This window comes from Brachionichthys hirsutus, chromosome 16 (assembly GCF_040956055.1).
Source record: "Brachionichthys hirsutus isolate HB-005 chromosome 16, CSIRO-AGI_Bhir_v1, whole genome shotgun sequence".
Taxonomy (NCBI): domain Eukaryota; kingdom Metazoa; phylum Chordata; class Actinopteri; order Lophiiformes; family Brachionichthyidae; genus Brachionichthys; species Brachionichthys hirsutus.
In genome coordinates this window covers 5,594,550-5,618,266 of record NC_090912.1, presented here as the reverse complement: position 1 = coordinate 5,618,266, position 23,717 = coordinate 5,594,550, and the positions used below count along the sequence as shown (strand labels likewise).

Sequence of the window (23,717 nt, the reverse complement as noted above, 5' to 3'; positions counted from 1 at the left end):
ACCGTTTGCCGCAGAAGTCTCATCAGGCCCTGAGGGCGAGCTGTCTGGGACAGGCGTAGTAGTTGTCCTGTGGCGGTCGGATGTTTGGGTTCACGTACGGAGGAAAGCTGACTTCCTCCAGGTGGGAAGGGGCCCCGTGGTTATTTTGGAGGAGACCGGCACTCTGCTGCTTCCTAGTCATTTCCTCATAGATGGGAGCAGGAGGTTGGGCTGTGTAGTGACGCCTGGCTTTTACCTACAACGCATAAAAGTATTCACTCACTTAGAAACTGATAAATGCTTAGAATAAAAGTGTAACTTGATATTCAGTAGGTCTGTGGAGGACTGTGTGTCTTGTCTGTTGTCTAATAAAAACTGATGGGTTTTCATTGGTAGAATAGTTGAGCATAAAGCAGGGATGACCAAGAACGTTATTCTGCACTTCCATCTCTTATGTAATGAAAAACTACCTGATGGATTTTGCTGACACTTGACGGAAGGGTTAGTTTAGGTATGAAGGAATTCTTTTTAGGTGTACCTCAGGGAGGTTTCTTCTTTCCCATTGTAAAAGACATCAGAAATGGGACCACAAGCTAAATTTTTTATCCGAACTGGAGTGTGAAGACTCACACATTTCTGTGCAGCCAGACAGCTGAATGTGAGCAGAAGAAGCCCCACTGCCGAAGAGAAGGTCAGGATGAGTGGAGTGTATCTGGGAGCGCACTGGCGTAAGTTCCCTGCAGCAAAAAAAAACACATCAAATTCTCAGCAGAGGCGATCGGGTTTAACAGCAGCGAAGTACTGTGTGAAGAGTGACGCTCACCTCTCCCCTCGACCAACAGGAAGACCGCTTGAGAGCTGGGGAAGCTCTGGTGCGAGGTGTTTTCTCTGTAGCTCCTCTCCCACATGTAGAGTCCTGCATCGCTGGGCCGCAAATGGGATATGGTCACATTGACCTGGAGGTCGTCCAGCCCTCCACGGAGCTGCAGACGCCACCTGTGCGCTGGATTGATCCTGAACTTGCCGCTTCCAGCCATCGATAGTAAGGTCGTCTGGCTCCGGGCACTGCGGTGGTAAAGATGGAGCCCCCTCAGGCTGCTGAGATCCTGCCGAGGGCAACAGGAGAGCTCCAGCGTCTGGCTTTCTGTCAGCTGCTTAAAGGTCAGCTCTGCCTGGGCTGAGTAGTCAAAATAAAGGTGTCAGGTTGTGTCTGTTGCATCTGCATCATCCCGCTACTGTCATTCACCACAAAGAAGCATCGATCGGCATATTTAAACATTTCTAAAATGCTTTGCATGGACCTTTTGTGGAGTAAATGGTGCACATGTTTAAGTGGATGGTGAATTATAAAGGGAACAGAGCATTGAATGTGCAGGTTGTGTGTGCAGAGTTTTATCAATTGGACTACTTTTCTACTACTACTACTTCTGCAAAACGAATTCATGCAACAATAAAAACAGCAGAGTTGTGACTCTCCCGAGCAGAGAGGCACATGCCCAAATATTGATCCCAAAAGCAATTGCATGGGGGGAAAAAAGTTTTATGTTGGTTTCTATTAAAATAAATCTACAATTCTGCTTTTAGCAGTAGCTGCTTCAGTCTGGGCAGGTCAACAAGGACGGCTCTGAGTCAAGGGGATTCCAGACTTACAGCAACAGACATGCAGTACAAACATCAGTCGGCCTCTTACCTTCTAAAAGATGAATGAGAATGAAAAAGATGCTCGTCTTCATGGCCTTTTCGGTCACAGGAGCACAAAGACATGCCGAAGCTAAGTCATAATGCACTCGGTCCCGTTTCCCCCGGTCTCTTGTGAAGCTGCAGTGAGCCTCGCTATATTTATTGTTCTTCATCAAGCAGGAAGGGCGCTTAGAAAACAGTTGGAGGTGTCGGCTGCTCTTACCCACAATTGACAGACACATCTAAAGGCGTTAAACCACAGATATATAGCAGATCCATAGAGTTATGCATGAAAACTATGAAAGATGCATTTAATATATTTCCTATATATGTGCCCGGATTTGTTTGTGCATGAAAATTGACACTTTTAAAGCATAAACAAATAAAAGTAAATGACCGTATGCACGAATTGTGTTAAAAAGGTGCAAACAGGCTTTGGGTTTTTTTTGTTTTTTTTTCAGGATGCAGAACAATAACTGTAATTTCTAGAGTGAAATTAGTGATGGAGCTTTTATTGTAGTTCACAGAAACCAAATGTTTATAATGATGCATGAGCAGATAGATAGATAGATAGATAGATAGATAGATAGATAGATAGATAGATAGATAGATGAGCTGATGAGATAATCAGTCTCAGGTGTGTGTTGCTGCTGTGATGAGGCTGATTGGCTGCATGAGGTTGGGTTTAAAATGCTCCGCGCCTCCTCAGACTGGTTCATCCTTTCGGGGGTCAGACAGGAGCTGCAGCGTTTGGATTTGTTTTTTCTTGAGTTGCCTTTATGGATGCCAGGCGTTCTTGGGTTAACCTCCTCTTGCTGTTTGGGGTCTGCGTCGGGTCCTCGTTTGCTTTCCCACCCAGGTATTACACGCAGCATGCTTTCCTTAAAAGGCCTCAGGTCCCCAAACGCACCTTGAATGCTCCAGCCGAGGCACCAGAGCAGATGAACGCCGTCCACGTGTCCTGCAATCCACACTCCATGGAGATTGCTATCAAAGCTGACCTGTTTGGCGTTGGGGCTCCTGTCGACGGCGACGAGTTAAATCTGGGTGTGGAGCTCAGTGATGTCTGCAGAGCGACGGCATCTTCAGCGGACGAGTACAAAATAGTTGCCGGACTCGTGGACTGCGGCACCAGACACTGGGTAACTGTTAATGCGCTGCCTTTCAGACACGAGGCGTCGACGTGTCTCGATCTAACCGTCTCTGCTACCCACAGATGACCAAGGACTCTCTGGTCTACACAAACCTCCTCATTTACGCTCCAGTGGCTTCCCCAGATGGGCTGATCCGGATGGACCGGGCGGTCATTCCAATAGAGTGCCATTACCAGAGGTCTTAACCTTCCTTTTTTTTTCTGTTTGCGAATCCCCTTTCTAAAATGTCTGTCTTCTCTTTTGCAGGAAGTACAATTTGTCCAGTTCTTCACTCGTGCCCTCCTGGGTCCCGTTCATGTCAACCCAAGCTGCTGAGGAGACTTTGGCCTTCGGCTTGAGCGTGAAGACGAGTGGGTTCTGCTCACCTCTCGCGGTCGATGCCTCTGATCTGTCCTCACTAATCGTTTCTGTGCAGATGACTGGCTTTATGAAAGGCGCTCAAACGTGTTTCGGCTCGGTGAGCGCATTGCCGTCGAAGCCTCCATCAGAACCGGGCGTCACACGGGCCTGCGGGTGTTTCTGAGCAGCTGCGTGGCCACGCTGGACCCTGATGTAGAATCTGTTCCCGGATACGTCTTCGTTAAAAACGGGTCAGCATGAGAAATCAGTGAAATGAGCGTGTGGTTCACGGCAGCGTAACGGAAGGCGGTGTTCGGCAGAGGTGTAGCGGACCTATCGGGGGTCTGGTCCTAAGTTCTGAACGATGTTCCTGAGGACAGAAATCAAACCTGCCCCAGACCGCCTGAGGGGGGGGGGGTCAGTACGGTTCACGGCAAGAACGGCAGATCAGAAATGTGATTTTTGCCCTCGTGTCATTATGTGGAGTTGGACTGAGGCATCGAGCAGCAGAGTCCTGACTCGGACGCGGCCATGATCGAGTCCTCGGGAAGATCAGGAATATCCTTTACATCAGAGGCGGCTGAAGATGAAGGCTTGGACGACTGTTTCCATGACTTCACTCGGGGTTTCTTACCTGCTTTGTGGTCTTGACTGGAGCTGAGCTTTGCTGTTTCTGGACTAATCTTTAAAACGGCATGAAATCATAGCCACAACAAACATGACTCTCTGCTGAACTGAAACGCCGAATTAAATACTGAAACTTTTCCTACATTTTTTTTTCTTTTAATAGGTGTTTGGTTGACTCCCGGTTTCCAGATTCAAGATCCCACTTCGTGTCCAGGACGCAGGATGACAAGCTTCGCTTGGTCGTTGATGCCTTCAGGTTTAACAACGACGACAGAGGAGAGGTTTGCTTTGGCTGGAGGCTCGAGTTTCACATTTGCTGTTCCCCTTTTTCAAACGTTCTCCTTCCCTCCAGCTCTACGTCGCGTGCCTCCTGACTGCCGTGCCGGTAAATGATGCCCAAGCACCAAATAAGGCGTGCACATTTATTAATGGCCGGTGAGCGTGAGCCGTCTGAAATGCATCAGGATTTGAACTCTAACAAAATGGCTGCGTGTGTGCTGAGGAATGTCTGGTCCTTTCAGGTGGAGGTCGGCTGATGGTAATGACTACTTGTGTGGCCAGTGTCAAAGCCAAAATGAAGATGGCTACCCAACCCACAGTAAGCCCAGCAGTCCAGCAAAGGTCTCGCCTCGTGGGTTTGGGAAACCGCCTCAGTCTGAGGGCTTCTGGAGGAGCGGATATAAAACGGGATCAGGTTGGGTTTTCAATTTCTGACGAGCAATTCGAGTCTTAAGCGGAGTGGGAGGAGAGGCTGTCACCGTTTGGGCCTTGGGAGGGCCTTTGAGGATGCCTCATGCTTGTTTACTACAGGGTGGAACCGGGAGGCGAGACTGGGTCCAATGCTGTTCCTGCCAAGCGAGCAGAGAAGCAGGCCTCTGCCTGTGGAGGCGCTCCCTCCTGTGCTCGGTGAGAGCAGCGCGCCTGTGCCGTACGGCAGCCAGTGGCGAGGTGGCGCAGGCAAGTTACCCGGTGAGTTCATATTTGGAGCCCTTTGCCCCCCCCCCCCTCTGTGCGTTAACTGGTTTCTCTGAATCATTTTAAAAATGGCGTGATGAAGAAAGATCTTGGTGTTTAAACTGTTCTAGATCTGGAGGAGAGACTGCGTCCTGGTGCACAAGCTGCACCGGAGCAGGTGGAGGTTCAGACATCCGGACAGAGTGAAGATATTGAAGGTGACGGCCCAGAAGGTAAAACATTTGGGAAGATTGCAGTTGAGTAAAAATGTGTCTTCACTGCAGATGGAGATGCAGAATCTGGAGAAGCAGCTCCTCTGATCACTGCGGAATCGCAGGAAGTGGCGCCGGATGGGAACATCACAGCGACCCTCCATGACGTCGGCACCGCTTCGCCGTCTAAGTCGGGCGTGACGACGATGTCGAATGAAACCGGCACAGAAGCTGGACTTTCAGATACAAATGACCCTAAAAGATAAAGAGTGAAAACACAGCTTGTGTAATCGTCTTTACGGTTAATATTAATTCGATCTTGATGTCTTCGCAACAAACGATGTGATGCTACAGTGTTTTTTTTGTTTTGTTTTTTTCATTTTCTAACCGCTTATTCCGCTATCGGGTCGCGGGCCAAGCTGGAGCCAATCCCAGCAGTCAATGGGCGAGAGGCAGGGGACACCCTGGGCAAGCCGCCAGTCCATCGCAGGGCAACACAGAGACAGACAACCAGCCACACACACACTCACACCTACGGACAATTTAGTGTCACCAATCAGCCTAGGCAGCATGTCTTTGGAGGTGGGAGAAAGCCGGAGAACCCGGAGAGAACCCACGCAGACACGGGGAGAACATGCAAACTCCTCACAGTTTGCATGTTCGGAGACGAACCTGCGGCCATCTCGCTGTGAGGCAACAGTGCTTACCACTGCGCCACCGAGCCGCCCTATGCTACAGTGTTGGAAAAGGAATTCAGTGGGTGGCGAAGTTTTGGGATGTCACACCCCCCCCCCCCCCCCAATGCCTCTGACCTTAAAGGAAAAGGTGGTATAGAAAGTTTCCTCAAATAAATCTAAAATTGTCTGAATATAAACAAAATCCGTTTGTCTGCCACCAATTCCACAATGTCTTTGGCAAACGGCGGCAAATTCAGAACCTCCTTTGTGGAGGTAATTAAAGGAATGTTATTGAAAAGTATCCGAAAGCAAAGTTGTGTTGTGAAAATTTACCCTGATTGCGACTGGAATTCAGGATCTCTTGGGAAGAATCACCAAAATGTGATCATCTGATCCCGGTAACATTCCATGAAAATTTCATCAAGATCTGTAACTTTTTTGGGTTACGTTGCAAACAAACGCTGTCAAAAACGGCGCCTCCTTGGTGTAGGTGATAACATCGCACTGTCATTTGTTAAGATAATGGCCTGTAACCTAATGATGCTGAGGCAGAGGCACTTGGTGCAAATCAATAATTTGTACACCTACAAACCTAAAATTATAAGTATTCACTTTTTCTATGTGCAATGAAGATCTAGAGCAGGGGTGTCAAACTAATTTTCTCCAAGGTCCACATTAGCATAATGTTTGCTCTCCAAAGGCCAAATGTAAACCGTAACACAGTAAAAAATGTAACTGAATGTAATGTCATTTAATGTGAAATAGATGTAACTACTCCTTAACATTCTGTTAAATAACTATACATTTGTTTATATAATTCTTTAGCCGCCACGGTAGTTACAATAAAATATTCAGTTTTGATATCACTTTTTTAAAAGGTAACTTAAAAATTGTTAGAGATAAAGCCATACTGTAAATGAGAAAAATCAGTATGAACCAAAGTTTGTGATGGGAATAAATTAACAAATCTAATGAGTAAAAGTTCCATTCAAATGCAATCATCACGCAGGAACAAAGATAATCAATACAAAATCAAAGCAAAACCAAAAAGCCACCACCTTGTCTTGTCATGGACATGCACAAACCAAAAAAACTAACCGAAGTGGGCAAGATAAAGAACATTCCCCGAGTCAATGCCGCGGAAAAGACGTTACTTTCAGGATCAGCACCGGACAGCTCCATATCCTATACCCTATGGAGCTGTCCATAGCCCTTTAATTACGATTGGTTCGTAATTAGGGCATTGTTTGATTGGTTAGCGTTTGCAATTAAAGGGGATGATTGGTTAAAGGTTACTGGAACCACATCAGCGTAAATGTTGTCTCTGTCATTACAGAAGAAAAATAATAGATACATTTCTGATCAAAACTATGCCACCTTCCAAAACAGCAACGTCATCGTAACTTTACGTCAAAGGAACCGACATGAGTGGTTCAGATATTGGCCGGACACTATTCGACGGTGCACAGGTGTTCTGCGCATGCGCGAAAGTCATTGAGGCTAGATGGAGATCATTTGACATTCCTGTCTGTACAGCTCATGCTTCTGCAATCATAACGTCAGCGGGAGGTTTAAATATATCTAGCAGCGTTGGATAAATAATAATTAGTGTTATATTTAATCTGAGTTTGGGGCGGCTGCTGCTAGCTAAGCTTCCTCCGTGCAGCACTAGCATCATGTTTACCTCCCAAACATCCTCATTCCAAGACTCAATCGACGTGGAAGAGAGAGATGATTTCGACAGTGAAGAAATGGCTGGATGCCACCAGAGAATGCAGCTGAACTGCTACTACACCATCTACCTGTATCAGGGCTCCAGGTAATGGCCGACAAACTCGGCTTTCTGGTTAAACCCGCGGATGTGGCCGTGTTTTCTGAGACACGGGAATAGCTTTTGCCTTTTAGTTTACGTCCACAGTTAAACATCACTCACAAAACAAGTTGTGATTGTTTCACCGCTGCTTATTTGTTTCTAACTTTATCCTACAGGACATCTCGGTTGTTTTATTTCTGAACGCAACCGGGTCCTCGGTTTGTAATGTTTCTTTCTTTCTTTTTTAGACAGGCTATGATTCTTATCCTAAAGCAATGTGCTGACAGCTGCACATTCATTCACTGAACGCTAACCGGGTGATGAGCGAACGTGTCACTTGTCTTAGATCTGAGGCTTCTGGGGAAAGTGAGGCTTGGAGCCAGCGACGGGCAGACTCCACAGCCAGCCAGGCTGACTTTAGGTAACGAGGGAGCCGTCGCCGCCGTCTCCTCTCCTTGCCCGCGGTGCATTCATGGGCTGTCTCTGGAAACCCAGTCGACATGGACTCCACGCTGTTCTCATTGTAATTCAGTCGTGATTGGTCATTTGCTGTGCTGCTGCGCCTAAATGGCAGCGCTTATTCCGCCGGTGTGTTTTCTTACACACAGCTGTGTGTGTGTGTTTGTTGTGGCGAACGGTCATCGGCTTTCTCCATCTGTCCTCCATCGACGTGAAGTGGCTTCCAAATCCCTCTTTGCTCACTCGGCTGCTTGTTTTCATGCTGATTTTTTTGTATTTATTTTTTGTCCTTCCCAACAGCCTGACTCTAATTGACAGCAGCCTGCCGTCAGAAGCGGAACCTGAGCTGCGGGCCTACATTTCGAGGCGACTGAGCAAAGGAGCCCTGTTGGGAGGCATGGGCAACATCGCCACCGTGGAACTTAGGTAGTATTTAAATATTCCCTCGAAGCGATGCTACATACTAAGCATTGATATTTAACTCCTCCCAGTATTCCGGAGCAGGCCGTCGGCTGCTACTGCTGCCTGCTGGAGCAGGAAAGTTCTCCTGAGCAGCCGGATGCTGATGGGAACGGACACGTCATCTGCTTCATGGGCGGCTCTGAGAAAGGACTGAACCTATATCCTTCCTCTGCAGTCGTCTATTGCTTTAAATCAATCATAGATACGCCATCTAAGGCTCTCTGGCATGAATATCAATTGTCCTTATAATCCTTGTCCTGCGTTGTTTCAACGTTTTCCCGCACTAGCGTATCTTGAGTGTCGACAGCGGTTTAAATCCCTTGACCCTTCATACATTTAGATTAGAGCTTGATAAATATGTCCAAGGCTTGCGCAGCAGCCTGCAAACCTCAGAGGTATGAAAATGTTCTAAAGGTTGCGATGAAGCTCTGTGTCTCCTCTTCACGCGACTGCCGTGTGATTTGTGTGCGTGCGCGTCAGCTGCAGAACCTCGAGACGGAGGTGCGCCCCTGTCTGAGCCGGTGGTACGAGGAATCTGTGATGCACATTCATCGGGTGGTGCAGCTGGTCCAGAGCGACGTCGGCTTCCTGCTTCATGCCGTGAGGGTTTTTTTTTTTTTTTTTTACAGCTCTGCAGAACGCCCATTCAAATAAACTGCTTACTAATAAAAGCATGTCTGACATCCTGGGGACTGAGATATACATTAAGCATTTCCATGCATCTGCGCAGTCGTAGATCTGTTCAGTAGATCATGTCACTGGAAAGTAGCCGGAGGGTTCATGCCTCAGCCACCGGCGGTAAAATCTGAGCAATCTGATGGATTATATTGAACAATTTCTCTTCTCCATTCAGGCTCTGAGTCACACACATGTCGAGGTCCATCATTCAGATGAAAAGACAAAGGCCGATGTGTCCAGGTAACTGCCACTAACACATCTGGTCTTAACTCCCTGTTTGTTTCATGTATTAAATGACATCCATCCGTTTGTTTTGTTTTCTGCACCAGGTTCATCAAAGCAGCCAGTTTGCAGGGCCTGTCCCAGCAAGAGACCACGACATCATCTCTCTGTAAGGCCATCTCAGAGGACACACAGTCGGGCCTGATCATAGACTGCTCCACCGGCCCGCCCGCCCTCTCACACGCCGGTTCGTCTCCACGAACAAAAATATATTCTTTTTTACGCTGTCTAATTGTTAAATGTCTGATAAAGATGTTTTCCTCCCAGTCAGTAATCGTTTCTGCGATGACTGGATTCAGGCTTTTCTCAACGCCGTGGAAAGTTACAATCCTTTCCTGCTCAGACAGATTCTGGAGAACTTCAAGCTGAAGGTGAAAACGAACAAAAACGCTAAATGGGTTTACCAGGGCGTTTGCGACCTTGTCAGAGGTCTGCATCCCGTTTTCATGATCCCAGCAGTTTTATAGCTGCGATGGACACTTTGTTTGTACGAGTTCCTCAAATTAAAATTCTATTGTTGGCAAAAGAAAAGTCAAACAGTCCTTGCAGACGCACCACGTGGCCTCTTCTCTGTCTATTTTCACCTTGTGAAACGCCACCCTGTCCCTCCACAGGCCATCCAGGACATGAACAGCCTGAAGCGCTTTGTGCGACAGGCAGAGATGAGCCATTATGCCTTGTTCCGTTGCTGCCAGTTCCTGCAGAGCTGTGGAAACGGGGACGTGTTACTGCAGAACGCCAGAGCAGAGCACAGTGACCTACCCGAAGCCTGCAGCATCATCACCGTTCTGGAGGAGTTCCTCAAGGAACAATCCCAGGCCCAGGCCTGATTCCATCTTAAAGCTTCGTCCAAATAGTGGAGGATGGGCACTTTCGCTGTTGCTTTGTCGGTGACCGTGTACCGTTCTAAACCGAGCACTACATTCTTTGCTAAAATGTCAAAACAGTTTGGGAAATTCAATGTTTGCAGTGGAACTTTTGATGCGGCCACTTTCTCAATTCTGCCATAATCAGAAGTAAATGTTCTAAATCAAATATTCCCTGACGTTACTTCTGCTTCGCAGCTGGAAGCGGTCAGATTCAGAATCTGAACTGTAATTGACAACTTTTGCTGAGCGGTATTTTTGGTGAAGTAATATTTTATTCCATCTGTAGCATCGCTGCACTCTTAATCCTGAGGGATACTTGTGAATAGGAGACGAAAATAGGATGAATTAACAGGCGAATTAAAATACAGAAGACTGATCAGATCAGTTTAATATGTAAAATGGCACTTTTCATGTTGTGTGACTGTAACATTACTGTGAGCCAAGTATAATGCTGGTGTTTTGCTAATTGACACTAAAGGATCACTACATGGAGCTGAGTCAAACTCAAGCCTCTAATCATTGGTGAGGAATAATCTTTGGATTATTCGGTATCTACATATTCCTTTATTGTTGTATTTATTGTTGTACATTTCTTTGGAAGCATATGGAAACGCACAAATCACTTGCTTGTTACATATGCCTTGTTGTTTTTTTTTGTCTAATGAATATTGCATATACAGTACTTGTCTATCGGGTTAATTATAATCTTTCTCTGGGAACACAGTATTGTAGCTGTATGGAGGGATTTTCTGGATAGTTCTGTTTACAAATTCTAACATTACACAGTCTCCAAAAAAACACTCAATTGCAAATTGAGCGTGATAAAAAATACTTGTTAAACTGTTTAAATATAAGTAAAAAACATTTTTTTAAGTATAATGATGTATACAAGAACACAAACACAAAATACATACAGAAAACATAACTAGTTTAGTACAAATGGAGATTGTTTTTACAGCCTTTTGATTGAGTCCTTAAGTATCATGTAAGAGTGCATCAGTATAAAAATTTGAAAAAAAATTGTGTCTTTTTTTTGTAATTCACAGTCATTCCCAAGAGATAAGAGACACAGATGTTCAGTGCCTCACACATTGATTCTACACCTGGCCACTAGGTGGTTTTGTGTCCTGAAATGAACCCTTTCATGGCAACAACAGGCTCAAGTGGCTCGGGCTCACAATATTTGTGTGGCGAGTCAGAGGGGGGGGCTCCTTATGTCCTCAAACCGGACCTCCTGTCCTCTGGTAGAGTCTGTCCTCCCGCTGCTCCTCCGAGCTGAAAGCTTGACAAACACACAGAAGAAAACATTCAAAGCTGCAGCTTTTGTCATAGAGTATAGCCTTATGTGCACGTTTATATCGCTTACTTTGTAGCCGATTGTAATATGATCATCAACAGGTTTACTTTAACACAAACTACGCTTTTCATTACCTGAATCTCTATCAGGCGGCATCCCCATAAACCTGCTCGGCACATCGTAGATGTTCTCTGTGAGGTTAAGAAAAAACAACAACAAAACACCAGATTATTATTTACTATTTTTGTTTAACTGGATATTTTAAAAATGTGAAAAGAAATGCGATCATGCCTGGATGTGCAGCAGCCCCTCTGAAAGACACGGGGAAGTCATACAGGTCCTCGTCCACCTGGTCAGTCTGAGCCTCCTCTAAGGAGACGCACAGAGATGCAGTTTGGTGTCCGGCCACCATGATGTCTGAGATAGACGCTGAATTTAGAGGGTTATTAAACTCGTACCATTTCTAGCTGGCAAAACATCATAGTCGACTTCGTCTTCGTCTTCATCTGCAATGTTTAATCCATTGGTTGACGGGGGACTTTTGTCACCTGAAAACAGAGAGGTTAAAACCGATCATCCTAATGTCGATGCTGGCTAGTTCAGGTCTGGCTGATTACCTTGGTGCGCCGTCTCCTCACCGTTTAGCTCCTCTGACAGGGAGCCGGGGAAGGAGGTGCCCCCGTTGTCAGGCGGGGCGTGGTCTGCGGAGGCAGAGAGGCCCTGAGGAGACGGTGGCTCCTCCACAGGGTCACCGTCTGTTCTCTCTGGCTGCTCAGACACCTGAAGGCTGAGGGAGGAATCATTCAGTGCTGGACAGGAGAATGTTCTGTTTCAATTCAAACAAGAAAAATCACCTCAATGTATTTAAGAATTCAAATCCAACCGGCTTAAAATGGATTATTTTAGTTTTAGTTCAGATCTGTGAGAGAAAGTCCCGAGACTCACGGTCTCCGTCTGGAGTCTGAGTCGCGGGAGGAGGACAGATGCATGGCCTGCCATAGATGCTCTATCCACTCCTGTCTGAGCGCTGCAGTCTCTGCTGCCTGCGTGCACACACACACACACACACACACACACGCTTTACAGCTTCCCGTCACTCATCCACAATGTCTAGAAACGTCTAATTTAGGCCCAGATATGGAAAAACTAAATTATTGTGCAAAAAGTCAAGGTTTTTTGAATGTTTTAAAGTTTACAGTTTCTATGGGGAATATTTCAGTGTGTAGTAAACTGTGGGGAAAAAAAAACAGTGAAAGTGTGACAATATTTTGGCTATGTATTAATTATTGCTAAAACAAATGCTGAATACTATGAAATAAGTACGTCACGTCTCCATAAAGGCTCCACTCCCGCATGTGTCGGCTCTGTTAGCAGAGTTCCATAAATACTAGATGCTATTTGAGTTTAAAGACACATTAGTATTATTAGTTACTGTTAATGATGACTCACCAACACCTTTCTCTTTCCGTTGGTCATGACAATCTCAAACATGAAGCGTTTGCCGTCCGAGCTGTGCACCTGTCGCACCGACTGCACCTGATTGACAGACAGTCACACAAATCAGTCTGATGTTTCCTCACATTGATTACACGAGAACTCAACAAGTGAGAAAGGGAAAGGCATTCGTTCGAAATGTCAAATTCAAATTCATATCAATGTCAAAGTTCTTTGGCACCAAAATAAAGTCACGTTAAAGCTGGGGATGAATTTAATAATTGTTGTAGAGTTGGTTGATTTGCGTCTTGTTTTAATAATCCAGATTTAAACTCGGCAAAACTTCAAATAACTAGTTACAGTAATGAAAAAATCCAACAGATTATGGCTGCAGAGTAATTCAGCTCTGCAAATAAATCATCCATGAGATGGACTTACTGTGTAAATGTAGTAACTGCCCCTCAGGTGCGACTGGGAACAGAGAAAGTCTAATAACGTTAAAATCCTTTTATTGTTTTGACATGAATTTCGCGTTACTGATTGGAGTCTGCCGGACTTACCGCGCTCCCATTCTTCTTTGTGTAGAAGAACAAGGTCGTGCTTTGAAGCCTGAACCAATAGGTCACCCACATTTTCTACAGACAGAAAAAGAGAGTATTTATTTAAATCCTTTAAGAAACATGTTCTCACACTTAAGGTCAAGATATTTTTTTTTTTTTTACTTACCATCGTATCTTTTCTTTTCTGCAGGAAGCTTTCAAACATTAAATTAATCTCATTTACAGACATGATTGCCGTCCGGCGGTGTTTTTCAGGTCTATCTACCTGCTACTTCCTCAACATACAAGCTGGGAAATAACACTCCCAGCCACACGTCTCACTTCTCTGTCTCACTATTCTCACTTAACCGGTTATACAGATTGCTGGTCATAAAATTAAAACATCATTAAAACCAATGGTTTACTTCAGTAATGCCGTATATTTATATTCATATATATTCATTCATTGCACACAGACCGATATATTTCAAATGCTTATTTCCTTTTAACTTTGTAGCTGACAACTAATGAAAATCCCAAATTCAGTCATGAAGTCTAGAATGAAGTGATTTGATTTCTGCTCTTAAGGAGACACAAACAGCGACTTCAGTGGGTGAAAATGTCATTTATTAGTTATTTAAAACCATCGCAGTTCTCACGTCGAGCTGATTAGCTTTCATCTGACCCGAGAACGCACATTAAAGCGGAACGTTTTCACTCGACTTTATTGTAAATACATGGAAAAGAGAAGAATGAAAACGCACACTCCTGTTTTACGGCGGTCGAGACGAGCTGACGTTAAGGATGGCCACTTGGTTTATGATGCCAGTGAGTTCATAAAAATTAGACGGACCAAAACTCTGAGCGAGTACCAGACAATTATACCCAAACATAATGTAACATCATGCCTCGATAAAACTACATACAAAAATACATGGAAAATGTCAACGCCCCCCCCCGTCTGTTTCATGCAGTGCACGCGAAACAAACAAGAAAACAACATGGGTTAATAAATTAACACACAAAATAAACAAGAGCATGACATCCATGACCTTCGTAATGTTAGCTGCAGCACTGACGCCACCTGTAAGGCGCTGCTTCTGGGACGCGATGCTCTCTATTGGCTCGAGCCTAAAATCCTTCAGGAATACATCATCTACTGCATATACCGGTAGTACATGTACAACCAGCCTCTCAGCGTGCGTCCGTACACGTCTGCCTCGCTCTGCCCTCCAGCCAGAGGATGAGCCGATGCCGAACCGAGGACAAAATAAAAAAGGGACTGGAACATCCCATGACCGGCGGCGTCTGACCCGAGACTCGACCTTTATACATTGACTGAAGGACGTGTGATCATTCAAGTCCAACCTTGGAGCTCTTTTCTTTCTTTAATGTTTTGTGACAGGGTGTTAGGTGGAGTTTGGGGTGGTCATGGGGGGGGGGGTCACCACCGGGCCTGGGGTAACGGACTGGTCCCGTCCGATCACCGCTGTTTGAGAAGCGCCCTGTACATGGCGAAGCCCAGCACGGCGCAGACCGTGGCGCCGAGGCTCGCCCTCAGCCAGAAGGTGGAGCTCTTCAGGTCCGCCTGAGCCAGGTGCCTGTGAGAGGAAGCGGAGGTGAAGCGGCTGGCAGGGAGAAGATGAAGCAGCAAACGACACATGGAGACGTGCAGCGCTTCCTTTTTCCCCCATTTCTCCTTGATTAAAAATCACAGCAGGATGAGTCGCCAACGTCGTGCGCCCGCTCCAGCAGAGTTCCTGTATCGGGAGCGCACACGACGGGAAACTGGTGCCCTCTGAAACCAGGGTGAAACAGGAACAAGCTTTCTCTTCACATCTGGCACCGCTTTGGGTCAGGAAACGGGAGTAGACGTTAGAAGCAGCTCGGTGAACTAGAGGGAAAAGGGAAGTGGAACTCATCCGACACGCGTTCCTGCACGTCCACACGAGGAAACCAACGCGCCCTCTCTCTCTCTGGATCTGGTTTCTGACTGGACCTCTAAGGCCTTTATAAAGATGAGCATCTGAACCCCCCCCCACCCCTCAGGAATTTCTGATATAAGCCACAGCACCAAGCTCTAACCTGCAGATCTGGTCAAACGTCACCACACTCTTCACACCGTGACCAAACAGCTACACACACACCAGCCGGACGCCGGACTGGTGTGATGAATGTCATGCTATTAATAGTGTGGAAAACACCCAAAGACACACTGGTTTGATTTTAGCCTTCTCCCCATCTGCTCGCAGGCTGCAATGCTCTCCTGAAGCCGTGCATTTAAGTTACCCAGAGAATTAGAGCGCTGGATGGCCGTGGAACATTCCGGAATTCCGATCAGCAGAGGGTGAAAACGTGAAAGAGGAAGAGAAAGAAGGGTATCCAAAAACAAGTGCATGAACGCCTACAGTGTGAAAGGAAAAAGAGAAGGACAAAAGGAAGAAACAACAGCGTGATTGGTGCGGTACATTCCATCTAAAGTACACACAAGCCGGTTGCAGTTTTTACTTTGGTGCTTTTCTCACATCACTATTAACCGCAGTTAGTTGCATTGGTCAAAAACAATTAGTGAAAACTGCAAAAGCTAGTGGACGAGCTGCAAAAGCAGGTCACTTGCTCAAAGGCAAGTCTTCATGCCAATGGAGCTGCCCGCGGGGTTAAAATGAGAAGCGTCGTTTACAAACAGAACCTTGCTAGTGTAAAAATTTCAAGTCGATTGGATTACTAGTTTTTGAGTTATGCACTCGGACAGACAAACAGACAGACAGACAGACAAACGCACCCAACTGCAATACCCTCGCCTCCTCTTCGGCGAGGGTAACAAATAAGAAGAACACTTCTGTTAGTTGTTTCCTGAAGGTTTCAGACACCTGCCTGTCCAGCAGCCTGGATCCAATCCAATACTCCAGAAACCAGTGATCCAGTGAACAGAACCTTCTCAATCCCCACAGGCGAGATCGATGCAGCAAACATTCACCTTTATCTGCTGTGGACATGCAATGTAAACCTAACCGCTGACTGAAGGAGGGTAAACCAGTGTTAGAGAGCTTGGGTGAAAAGGGAGGTCAAGCAGCTCAGGGGTGGGACACACAGAGTGTGTGTGTGTGTGGGGGGGGGGGGTTATTCCACATGAGAACCTGCTATAAACGCCCCTGCAGAGTTGGGCCTTAATGCTGAGGAGGTTCCGACACAGGCAACAGGTGCATCTGTTGCAGGCGCACACGCGGCGGAGACGGGCGTAGCTGCAGAAAGACACAAAAAATGTGTGTCCACAACTACACAAAGGTGACACGCAACAAACTCAAAACGGAGGAGGAGGCCAAAGCTGCAATAAAGAGTCGGCTTTGTTTAACAAGCAGGCCGAACAAAGGACTGAAGTCAAGTCTCACGGCTGAAACTTTACCGCCTCGACTCAAGGAAAACAGACGAGAATGGAAAAGCACCGACAAGGAAGCGTCGACTTTACCGGTAGAGTAGGAGGAAATATGTGGATGGGAAAACAGACGAGAATGGAAAAGCACCGACAAGGAAGCGTCGACTTTACCGGTAGAGTAGGAGGAAATATGTGGATGGGAAAACAGCGGAACCGTTTCAGCCCATGTTTATAGGAGAACTCATTCAGGGCAAAATGCTAAATCAAAATCACACTGTGGCTCTATTCACGGCCTCATTCTTCATTTCAACATTATTATTATTACCATAAAGCAGAAAACCATCACCAAGAACAAAAAAAGAAAGACCACAAGACTATTTCAAACCCGAGATGATTTTTGTTTTACTTTAGCGTCTCTTGAATCCTAAAACTATCCGTTACCAAGAAAACAAACAAACATCCCCTGACAGGATAGACTGTAGCCTCCCATCAGAGATCAATGTGAGTAAACCCACATCAATATCACCGAACTGAAGAAGCCAATTACGGGTCAGCCTGACGCTGGTGACCCTAAACGTCTCCCGAGGCGAGGGTTCTCTCAATTCAGCAAAAGAACTTCAAGCCCCGTTTCCACGGTAGCAATCGGTGACACTTCTGACCACCGGCATCGACAGACGCGAAAACACGCAGCAATGCGGCGGAGCAACTACGGAGAAAGGAAAGCGCTTCAGGCGATGGCAGCAGAACTCGACAGCACCGTGCCGCAGCTGAACTCAGACATCCTGAAGAACGACTTTCAGTTTGATCCAAGTCTTTTCTTGAGCCGACAGAAACAACGTTGATGCTGCTTTGCTAGTAACGAGACTTTAAAGATGCAGCTAGCCTTCGTCAAACGGCTTTATTACTTAATACTTTCACCTTGGTTGTGTGACGGCTGCAGGACTCCCGGGGGACAAGTGAGACGAGCTCACAACGGGGGGGGGGGGGGGGCTGAATACTCACGGGTACATGGCCATGGTGGTGAGTCTGGTGTAGATGTCTTTGCTGAGCGCCTCGTCCGTGTTGCACGTAAACGGCTGCGGCGGGTGGAGCTTGTGTTTACGGCAGAACTCCTGCGGTGACGGACTGCAGTGCTGTCGCACCTCATGCAGGTCCGACTTGGCTGCCATCACCACGCAAGGCGTCTTGCTGTCGAGGAAGTATTGCTGCCAAAACAAACACACAAAAAACGTTCACTTTAAAGGAGTATTTCAAATCTGCGTCTAATCAATTTTCCCCACTTTCTGAAATGTACCTTGTATACTTTGGCACAGTATTCAAAAGAGCGCGGATCGCTCACGTCGTACACCAAACACACCACGTCGCAGGCGAGGTCCGCCTCCGACAGGAAGTCCACATCTGGCATCATCTCGTGGAGCTTGTTGTGTGCAGACGATGGACCAGCGATAACAGACGGTGAGGTCAGAGTGCTAACGCTGTGTAATACACCCAGATTATGGATCATGTAGTAGTAATCTCACCAGCAGGTACTTCTCCTGACCATAAACGTAGGTGGTGCTGATGGCATACAAGGACTTGTGGTCTTCTCTAATTCGCCTCTGTCGCTGTGGCAGGAAAAAAATCAACAACAGGCATTCACATTAGCACACAAAGATGCTTAAATGAGTTGAAGAGCATTTGAAGTCCTCATTTCCACTGACCTGCAGGTTCTTTCCTAGGAAAGCTTGGAGGAAGCCACTCTTCCCACTCCCCCGGGACCCCAGAACGTTGCAGCGGAATACGCTGCGCTGGGTCTGCTTCTTCTGCAGGTCAATGCGCTTGTTACGCGTCACTGGAGGAGGGGGAATCCGGAGTCTCATACTTAAAGTGATATTTATAGATCTATATTTTGAGGACTTTTTAGAAACTTTTGTTCCAAATTAAGTTTCTAAACTATTAACATCTTATCAGCTATTCTGAACGCAGCGCTGCCGGCCAGCTGAATTCTACTCCGTTCCCTTACCTGTAACGGCAGCGGCCTGAGACTCGTGCTCATAGATGATAGAGTAGCCCAGGTATCCCAAGTACTCCAAACTACGCTGCACATCTAGATAGGTTGTTAGCCTAGCACAGGAAGCACGCATTGAAACACACAGGTCTGAGTTCATGTCGGTACGTCACTAGAATATTCCACACTCACGTCCACTGGGAGAGGTATCCTTGGTACGTGAGCCAGCCCTGGTCATTAGTGCAAACTGTTTGGTTCACATCTGGACCCCACGGCATGTAAGGAAACACTTTGAACAGGTCCTTCACCTCGTCTGGGGAGAGTGCACAGTCTCTATCCTAGAGAAAAATAATCGGAAAATCAAATGACCCATAGGAACACAAAAGATGTTTAGGTAATAGAGCTGGCCTTGGCTATTAGAGCAATTAAAGAGGTTAAAAAATAAAAATAAAAAATATGAATGTTTCAAACCATAACTGTAACATTTGGAGCGACTCACTTTGTCATGTTTATCAAAGACACTCTGGAGGAAGAGGTAAGCATTGTGGTTGAGCTCGGTGGTGCAGTCGGAAGGGATCTTTATCCTGCCATGAAGAGAGACAAGGATTATCATCAGAAGACAACAAAGGAGCGGGCAATCGGCCTGGGTCACTTCAGCAGGGGCTGAAATAGAGGAAATTATTTTCAGGTGACGTTGGCAGGCAGCCGGGGGGGTTAGGTGTTCTTGTAAAAGACAAAAAAAGAACCTTTAGCAACATGAAAGACAAGACAGAAAGAGTTCAGGAAATATCACATGTGCCCGGCGGTATAAATTAGAGATGGCAGCAATAATTTTAATAATATAAAAGTTCCCATGAATCACAAAAACACTGTAATGGATATACTGTATTTAAATTCTAATTAGAATTGTTGTAGTTTGTGCACAAAGCTGATGAACGACAATCATGTTCACCGCTGTTGATTATCAGAATAAAAGTATTATTATTATTTTTTACCCTATCCCTGCTATACAACTTTAAAATAAAAGAAGAGCGGCTGCACTTACAAAGGAAACAGATATTCTTGGGTGAGCTCCAGGTCGTCATCGTAGCCGAACCGTCTCAGCACCGTCCACGTGGTTTCGTGTCTGCCTCGCTGTATGAAGAGGGTGTGAAGGAACAGGAATCCTGCAAAAAAAAAAAAAGCAACCAACGTGAGAATGAAGGGACTCGACCCCAAGATAGTGAATCAAATACGCGCTAATGCGAGGAAGGAATACAACAGCAACGGTCTGGGTGTGACCTTTGAGTGTGAGCCCGTTGTCTTGGACGCCATTGGTCATGTTCTTCCTGACCACGTTCTTCACATCTTCTAAGGCCTGATGTCCCAGCAGTGTATTGAAGCACGTCCTCTACAGACATAGAAAAAAAAAAAAAAAAACAAGCGATAAACTAACCCTAACCCAAAAATAATAGTAAATCCACTTCCTCTTTAAACCTCGTTTGCCCTCTTGGGGGGAACGTTACCTGGAAGAAGTTGAGCTCATTGTCGTTCAAGATGCCGTCGTTGTCCAGGTCAGACACTTTAAAGATTCGAGTTAAAGCCTTGATGCAAGAGGGCTTCAACTGCAACGCAGGAAAAAATGCAACGCCGGGTGGATAAATGGGTCAAGTTAAACTCCCCTTCAACATTAAGGGATGCACTCGGCACAGATTTCCTGTCGCTGGAGATTCTAGCCCGAGCTAGCTGCTAACATGAGGTTAGCCTCAGACAGCCGCTACCTTTATTCTCATCGTTGATTAAAATGCGATAGGGAGCCGGTATCGTCCCGTCTCCAGTGATGGATCTATGCACCGTGTCGTCCTCACCTCCTTCTCCTCTGGACAGTATAGCGGTCCGGTTGGGTGGAGAACAGCCTTCTGGGCGTAGTAGAAGAGCTCGGAGATATTCTTCAGATTTTTGGCAGAACACTAAAGGAAGAGGGAACCCATTTAGAGTTTGTCACTTTTCTTTTTTTTTTTTTTTGAGTCTGAATGCCATCCAGTCATTATTTGACATGCATCTCCGTCAATAACCAGAGGCAGACCCTCAGAACCAGAACCAGAACCAGAACCAGAACCAGCGCCTCAGCGAGTTTAATGAAGTTGAAGCGCTCAGCTCTGAGGTTCAATATTTTGGACATCCACGCCTCAACGGGTCCAAATTTTTTATCTGTGCGTGTATTGATCTTTTACCTCCACACAAGTCTCGATATCCTGGTATTGATTCATGATTGGAAGGATGGTCTCCATGCTGCTGTGCTCCACCAGGTCGGACTTGTTCCCCACAAGAATCAACGGAACCCTGCAATAAAGCCCATTTAATGACCAAAGCGTCTCAGCAATCAGTTAATTCACAGGTAATGATGAAGGCTAAGACAATCTTCTCACAAGACCACAGAACTGAAGCGCTCGATGGAAACTAGAAATCCTCCAAGCAGAATAACGTTCACTACCGACCAGTACTGAGCGACTCAAATTACACGCGTGGGAGACACTTTACGGCTGTACTTTAGAGAACTTTAACACAAAGCCGTCGGGAATGCGATATGAACGAACCTGCTGTCTTTGTCCGTCCTGTCGTTTATGAGGGGGATCCAGTGGCTTGTCACCTTGGGGGGGGGGGGGGGGGGGGAATAACACAGCACAGCATCAGGTACTGCAGCCAGGCAAGCAATTGTGATAAAAACAAACTGCATTTATCAGATTAACACGATCAGCATTCAGATTCCAGACACACCGTCTGGACAGGAAACACGTTCTCACCTTTTCAATAGACTTCTTGTTGTTGACTGAATAAACTATGCAGATAACATTTGCCTGTGAAGACAAAGCGTGAAATTTAACCGATGCGGGGAGAAGAAATAAATGCCGAGCGGACGGCGAAAGAACCGGCGAGCGCAGAAAATGAGGCCAAACCAACCTTAGAGATTTCTTGGTGCAACTGTTCATCTGACTGTTCAGCGTCTAAATATGTCAACAGAAACACGAGTACAGTTTGGTTCCTGCTGTCAAGGAACCTTGTCACGACCATAAAAAAAAATTCCCTGTGCAGTCGTGTATTGATTATGAGGAGCGTCTACCTGAGTAGTCCACAATGTGCGTGGGCACCCTCTCTGGAGTGACCCCTGCCGGGATGATGATCTCCTCGGCACGCAGAGGAACCTGGAAGACAGAGAACCGGGATCCAAGAGTCCGACAAGGCAGATTTAAATCGTGCTGTTCATGGTCATATAAAGAGATATCAACGATATCTACCACCTGATTGGCTGTTGATACATACCTCATCCGGGAACTCCTCACTAACCAGAGACATGATCAGCGATGTCTTCCCCACCTTGGCTGGAGGAGCAGAAGAACATGAATTCAATAAATTCATTGCTTAAGTCACTGATCAAGTGATCAAACATTCAGATACACTTTAAATTGCTAAGATTTGGTACCTATTTTTTCCTCATTTACACAACTTGATATATTTGTTACTGCCATAGAGATAAAATCTCCTTTTCAAAATATTTTATTTGTATTGTCAAACAACACAAACATTGATTTATCATCAATAACAGTGATCCTCTATTGCAGCCATGGCGTGCAACACAAACTGCATCTGCAGAACGTCGTTACACTGAAGGAGGCAGGACAGTCAGTGACAAACGCGCAACGCGCTAATGTAGGCCGATGTGCACAGCCACAACGGAAATATAAATAGCACCAACAAATATACACACACACGTTTTCTGGCAATATCTGTGGGCCAATTTCTTTCTTAATATCCAATCTACTTCCATAGAATTGGCATATTCCCTTTTACTGTAGTAGAACAATTTGATCCATTGTCCGGACTGTTATATTTTGCCTTTCTGAATTTAAAAGAAATTGCTGATATTATATGTTTTTTAGCTTTTCTCCTAAAAACTGTTAGTAGAATTTTAATGAAACAATCCTAAACATCTGAAATTATTTTCTTACAAGCTTTCAACAGAGTCGATCATTTAGTTTTTAAATATACTTTGATTTTGAATTATTACATGCCAAAACGGAATTACGGTAATTTATTGGAAACCGGTCACTGCGACCGGTTTCCAGTACCGGCGATGCATATTACCGTAAAACCGGGCATAGACAACAAATAGCGGCGGCGACACGATCGTCTTAACAGTGTTAAAAATCACAAGTTCACAAATTTAGTTCCTACATTCAATAATACTTTTATATCATACTTCAGAATATAAATTATTGATTTTGCTGCTTATTACTATACAGGTTTGTCAGATGTATTCTGATATAATACAGTGTATTTATACATGTATTACCTCTTATATAATACATCTATTGTGTAGCTAAGTGTGTTGTAAAACACCACAGAATAAACGAGCCCCCCGATCCCTGCTCACGCCGCCGCCGCTCGGCGTCCATTGAACGCATCTGCCCGCTGTAGCCTCTAGCTGCCTCGTTAGCATTTAAGCTAGCGAGGGTGGGGGGTGGGGGGGGGGTCAACACAGAAGACACTTACGTTCCCCCACGAGCAGAATCCTCACGTCCTTCCTCATGTTTCGGCCGAATTCCTTCTATCTATAGTTTCATGGAGTCCTCCGAGTCCTCCGGGCGCGGCGCTCCCGCGGCGGGTTATCTGGCGCCGGGCCGAACGCTGTCAAACTCCCGGCGCCTTTTTGTAGGACAAACCGGACGGACAGTGTTCGGGTGGGGGGGGGGGCTCCCTCGCGTCTCCTAGGCGCTTCTTCCCAAACTGAGATCCATTATCTCAGAATGCATTCGATTTAATTAGTAGTCTGTGACGCATTTATATCCAATTTCATGTTAATCACCAGTCTTTTCGGCGCATGCACAGTATTTTACCATTAATGTTTCCTGAGCATGCCCGACC

The 23,717-nt window shown here is 45.9% G+C and overlaps 4 protein-coding genes across 5 annotated transcripts; 2 read left to right on the top strand and 2 right to left on the bottom strand.

Moving 5' to 3' along the window:
• Positions 1-2,438: 2,438 nt before the first annotated feature.
• LOC137905558 (zona pellucida sperm-binding protein 3-like) lies at positions 2,439-5,211 on the top strand. Its single transcript, XM_068749804.1, has 10 exons — positions 2,439-2,801; positions 2,876-2,991; positions 3,060-3,163; positions 3,229-3,403; positions 3,943-4,060; positions 4,132-4,214; positions 4,301-4,473; positions 4,590-4,748; positions 4,865-4,966; positions 5,018-5,211. Exons 1-10 carry the CDS (start codon positions 2,439-2,441, stop codon positions 5,209-5,211), a joined length of 1,587 nt encoding a protein of 528 aa, XP_068605905.1.
• A 2,087-nt stretch (positions 5,212-7,298) lies between these two features.
• On the top strand, positions 7,299-10,264 carry c16h17orf75 (chromosome 16 C17orf75 homolog). Its single transcript, XM_068750297.1, has 10 exons — positions 7,299-7,441; positions 7,782-7,856; positions 8,195-8,320; positions 8,386-8,514; positions 8,691-8,751; positions 8,837-8,956; positions 9,210-9,274; positions 9,364-9,503; positions 9,584-9,687; positions 9,931-10,264. The coding sequence occupies exons 1-10, from the start codon at positions 7,299-7,301 to the stop codon at positions 10,144-10,146; spliced, it is 1,179 nt and encodes a 392-aa protein (XP_068606398.1). The 3' UTR covers positions 10,147-10,264.
• Positions 10,265-10,455: 191 nt separating this feature from the next.
• Positions 10,456-13,704, bottom strand: LOC137906007 (uncharacterized). 2 transcript variants are annotated; one of them, XM_068750295.1, is made up of 10 exons: positions 13,643-13,704; positions 13,477-13,551; positions 13,355-13,387; positions 12,932-13,018; positions 12,428-12,525; positions 12,100-12,269; positions 11,941-12,030; positions 11,774-11,851; positions 11,617-11,673; positions 10,456-11,467 (listed from the first exon to the last, which is right to left on the bottom strand). In XM_068750295.1, exons 1-10 carry the CDS (start codon positions 13,679-13,681, stop codon positions 11,406-11,408), a joined length of 789 nt encoding a protein of 262 aa, XP_068606396.1. In that variant the 5' UTR covers positions 13,682-13,704; the 3' UTR covers positions 10,456-11,405. The 2 variants fall into 2 exon arrangements, with proteins under 2 accessions (XP_068606396.1, XP_068606397.1); XM_068750296.1 differs by having other exon boundaries at positions 12,121-12,269.
• Positions 13,705-14,070: 366 nt separating this feature from the next.
• rhot1a (ras homolog family member T1a) lies at positions 14,071-23,427 on the bottom strand. The gene is made up of 19 exons (XM_068750481.1): positions 23,346-23,427; positions 22,116-22,174; positions 21,916-21,997; positions 21,756-21,799; positions 21,591-21,652; positions 21,392-21,436; positions 21,029-21,137; positions 20,663-20,764; positions 20,321-20,419; positions 20,097-20,205; positions 19,861-19,981; positions 19,315-19,399; positions 19,008-19,153; positions 18,831-18,931; positions 18,529-18,659; positions 18,349-18,426; positions 18,123-18,245; positions 17,831-18,033; positions 14,071-15,056 (listed from the first exon to the last, which is right to left on the bottom strand). The coding sequence occupies exons 1-19, from the start codon at positions 23,380-23,382 to the stop codon at positions 14,939-14,941; spliced, it is 1,854 nt and encodes a 617-aa protein (XP_068606582.1). The 5' UTR covers positions 23,383-23,427; the 3' UTR covers positions 14,071-14,938.
• Positions 23,428-23,717: the final 290 nt, after the last annotated feature.

Bases quoted from the DNA above. Each gene is read 5' to 3' on its own strand.
- LOC137906007 (XM_068750295.1), bottom strand. From the start codon at position 13,681: ATGTTTGAAAGCTTCCTGCAGAAAAGAAAAGATACGATG. The intron at 13,019-13,354 runs GTAAGTCCATCT...TCTGTCAATCAG, and splicing joins GCAGTTACTACATTTACACA to GTGCAGTCGGTGCGACAGGT. The intron at 12,270-12,427 runs GTGAGTCTCGGG...TTCCTCCCTCAG, and splicing joins TCAGACTCCAGACGGAGACC to CCTTCAGGTGTCTGAGCAGC.
- LOC137905558 (XM_068749804.1), top strand. From the start codon at position 2,439: ATGGATGCCAGGCGTTCTTGGGTTAACCTCCTCTTGCTGTTTGGGGTC. The intron at 2,802-2,875 runs GTAACTGTTAAT...TGCTACCCACAG, and splicing joins ACTGCGGCACCAGACACTGG to ATGACCAAGGACTCTCTGGT. The intron at 3,164-3,228 runs GTGGGTTCTGCT...GTTTCTGTGCAG, and splicing joins CGGCTTGAGCGTGAAGACGA to ATGACTGGCTTTATGAAAGG.
- rhot1a (XM_068750481.1), bottom strand. From the start codon at position 23,382: ATGAGGAAGGACGTGAGGATTCTGCTCGTGGGGGAAC. The intron at 19,154-19,314 runs GTGAGTCGCTCC...ATTTTTCTCTAG, and splicing joins TCTTTGATAAACATGACAAA to GATAGAGACTGTGCACTCTC. The intron at 18,034-18,122 runs GTACATTTCAGA...TTGTTTTGGCAG, and splicing joins ACTGTGCCAAAGTATACAAG to CAATACTTCCTCGACAGCAA.
- c16h17orf75 (XM_068750297.1), top strand. From the start codon at position 7,299: ATGTTTACCTCCCAAACATCCTCATTCCAAGACTCAATCGACGTGGAA. The intron at 8,321-8,385 runs GTAGTATTTAAA...AACTCCTCCCAG, and splicing joins ATCGCCACCGTGGAACTTAG to TATTCCGGAGCAGGCCGTCG. The intron at 8,752-8,836 runs GTATGAAAATGT...CGTGCGCGTCAG, and splicing joins GCAGCCTGCAAACCTCAGAG to CTGCAGAACCTCGAGACGGA.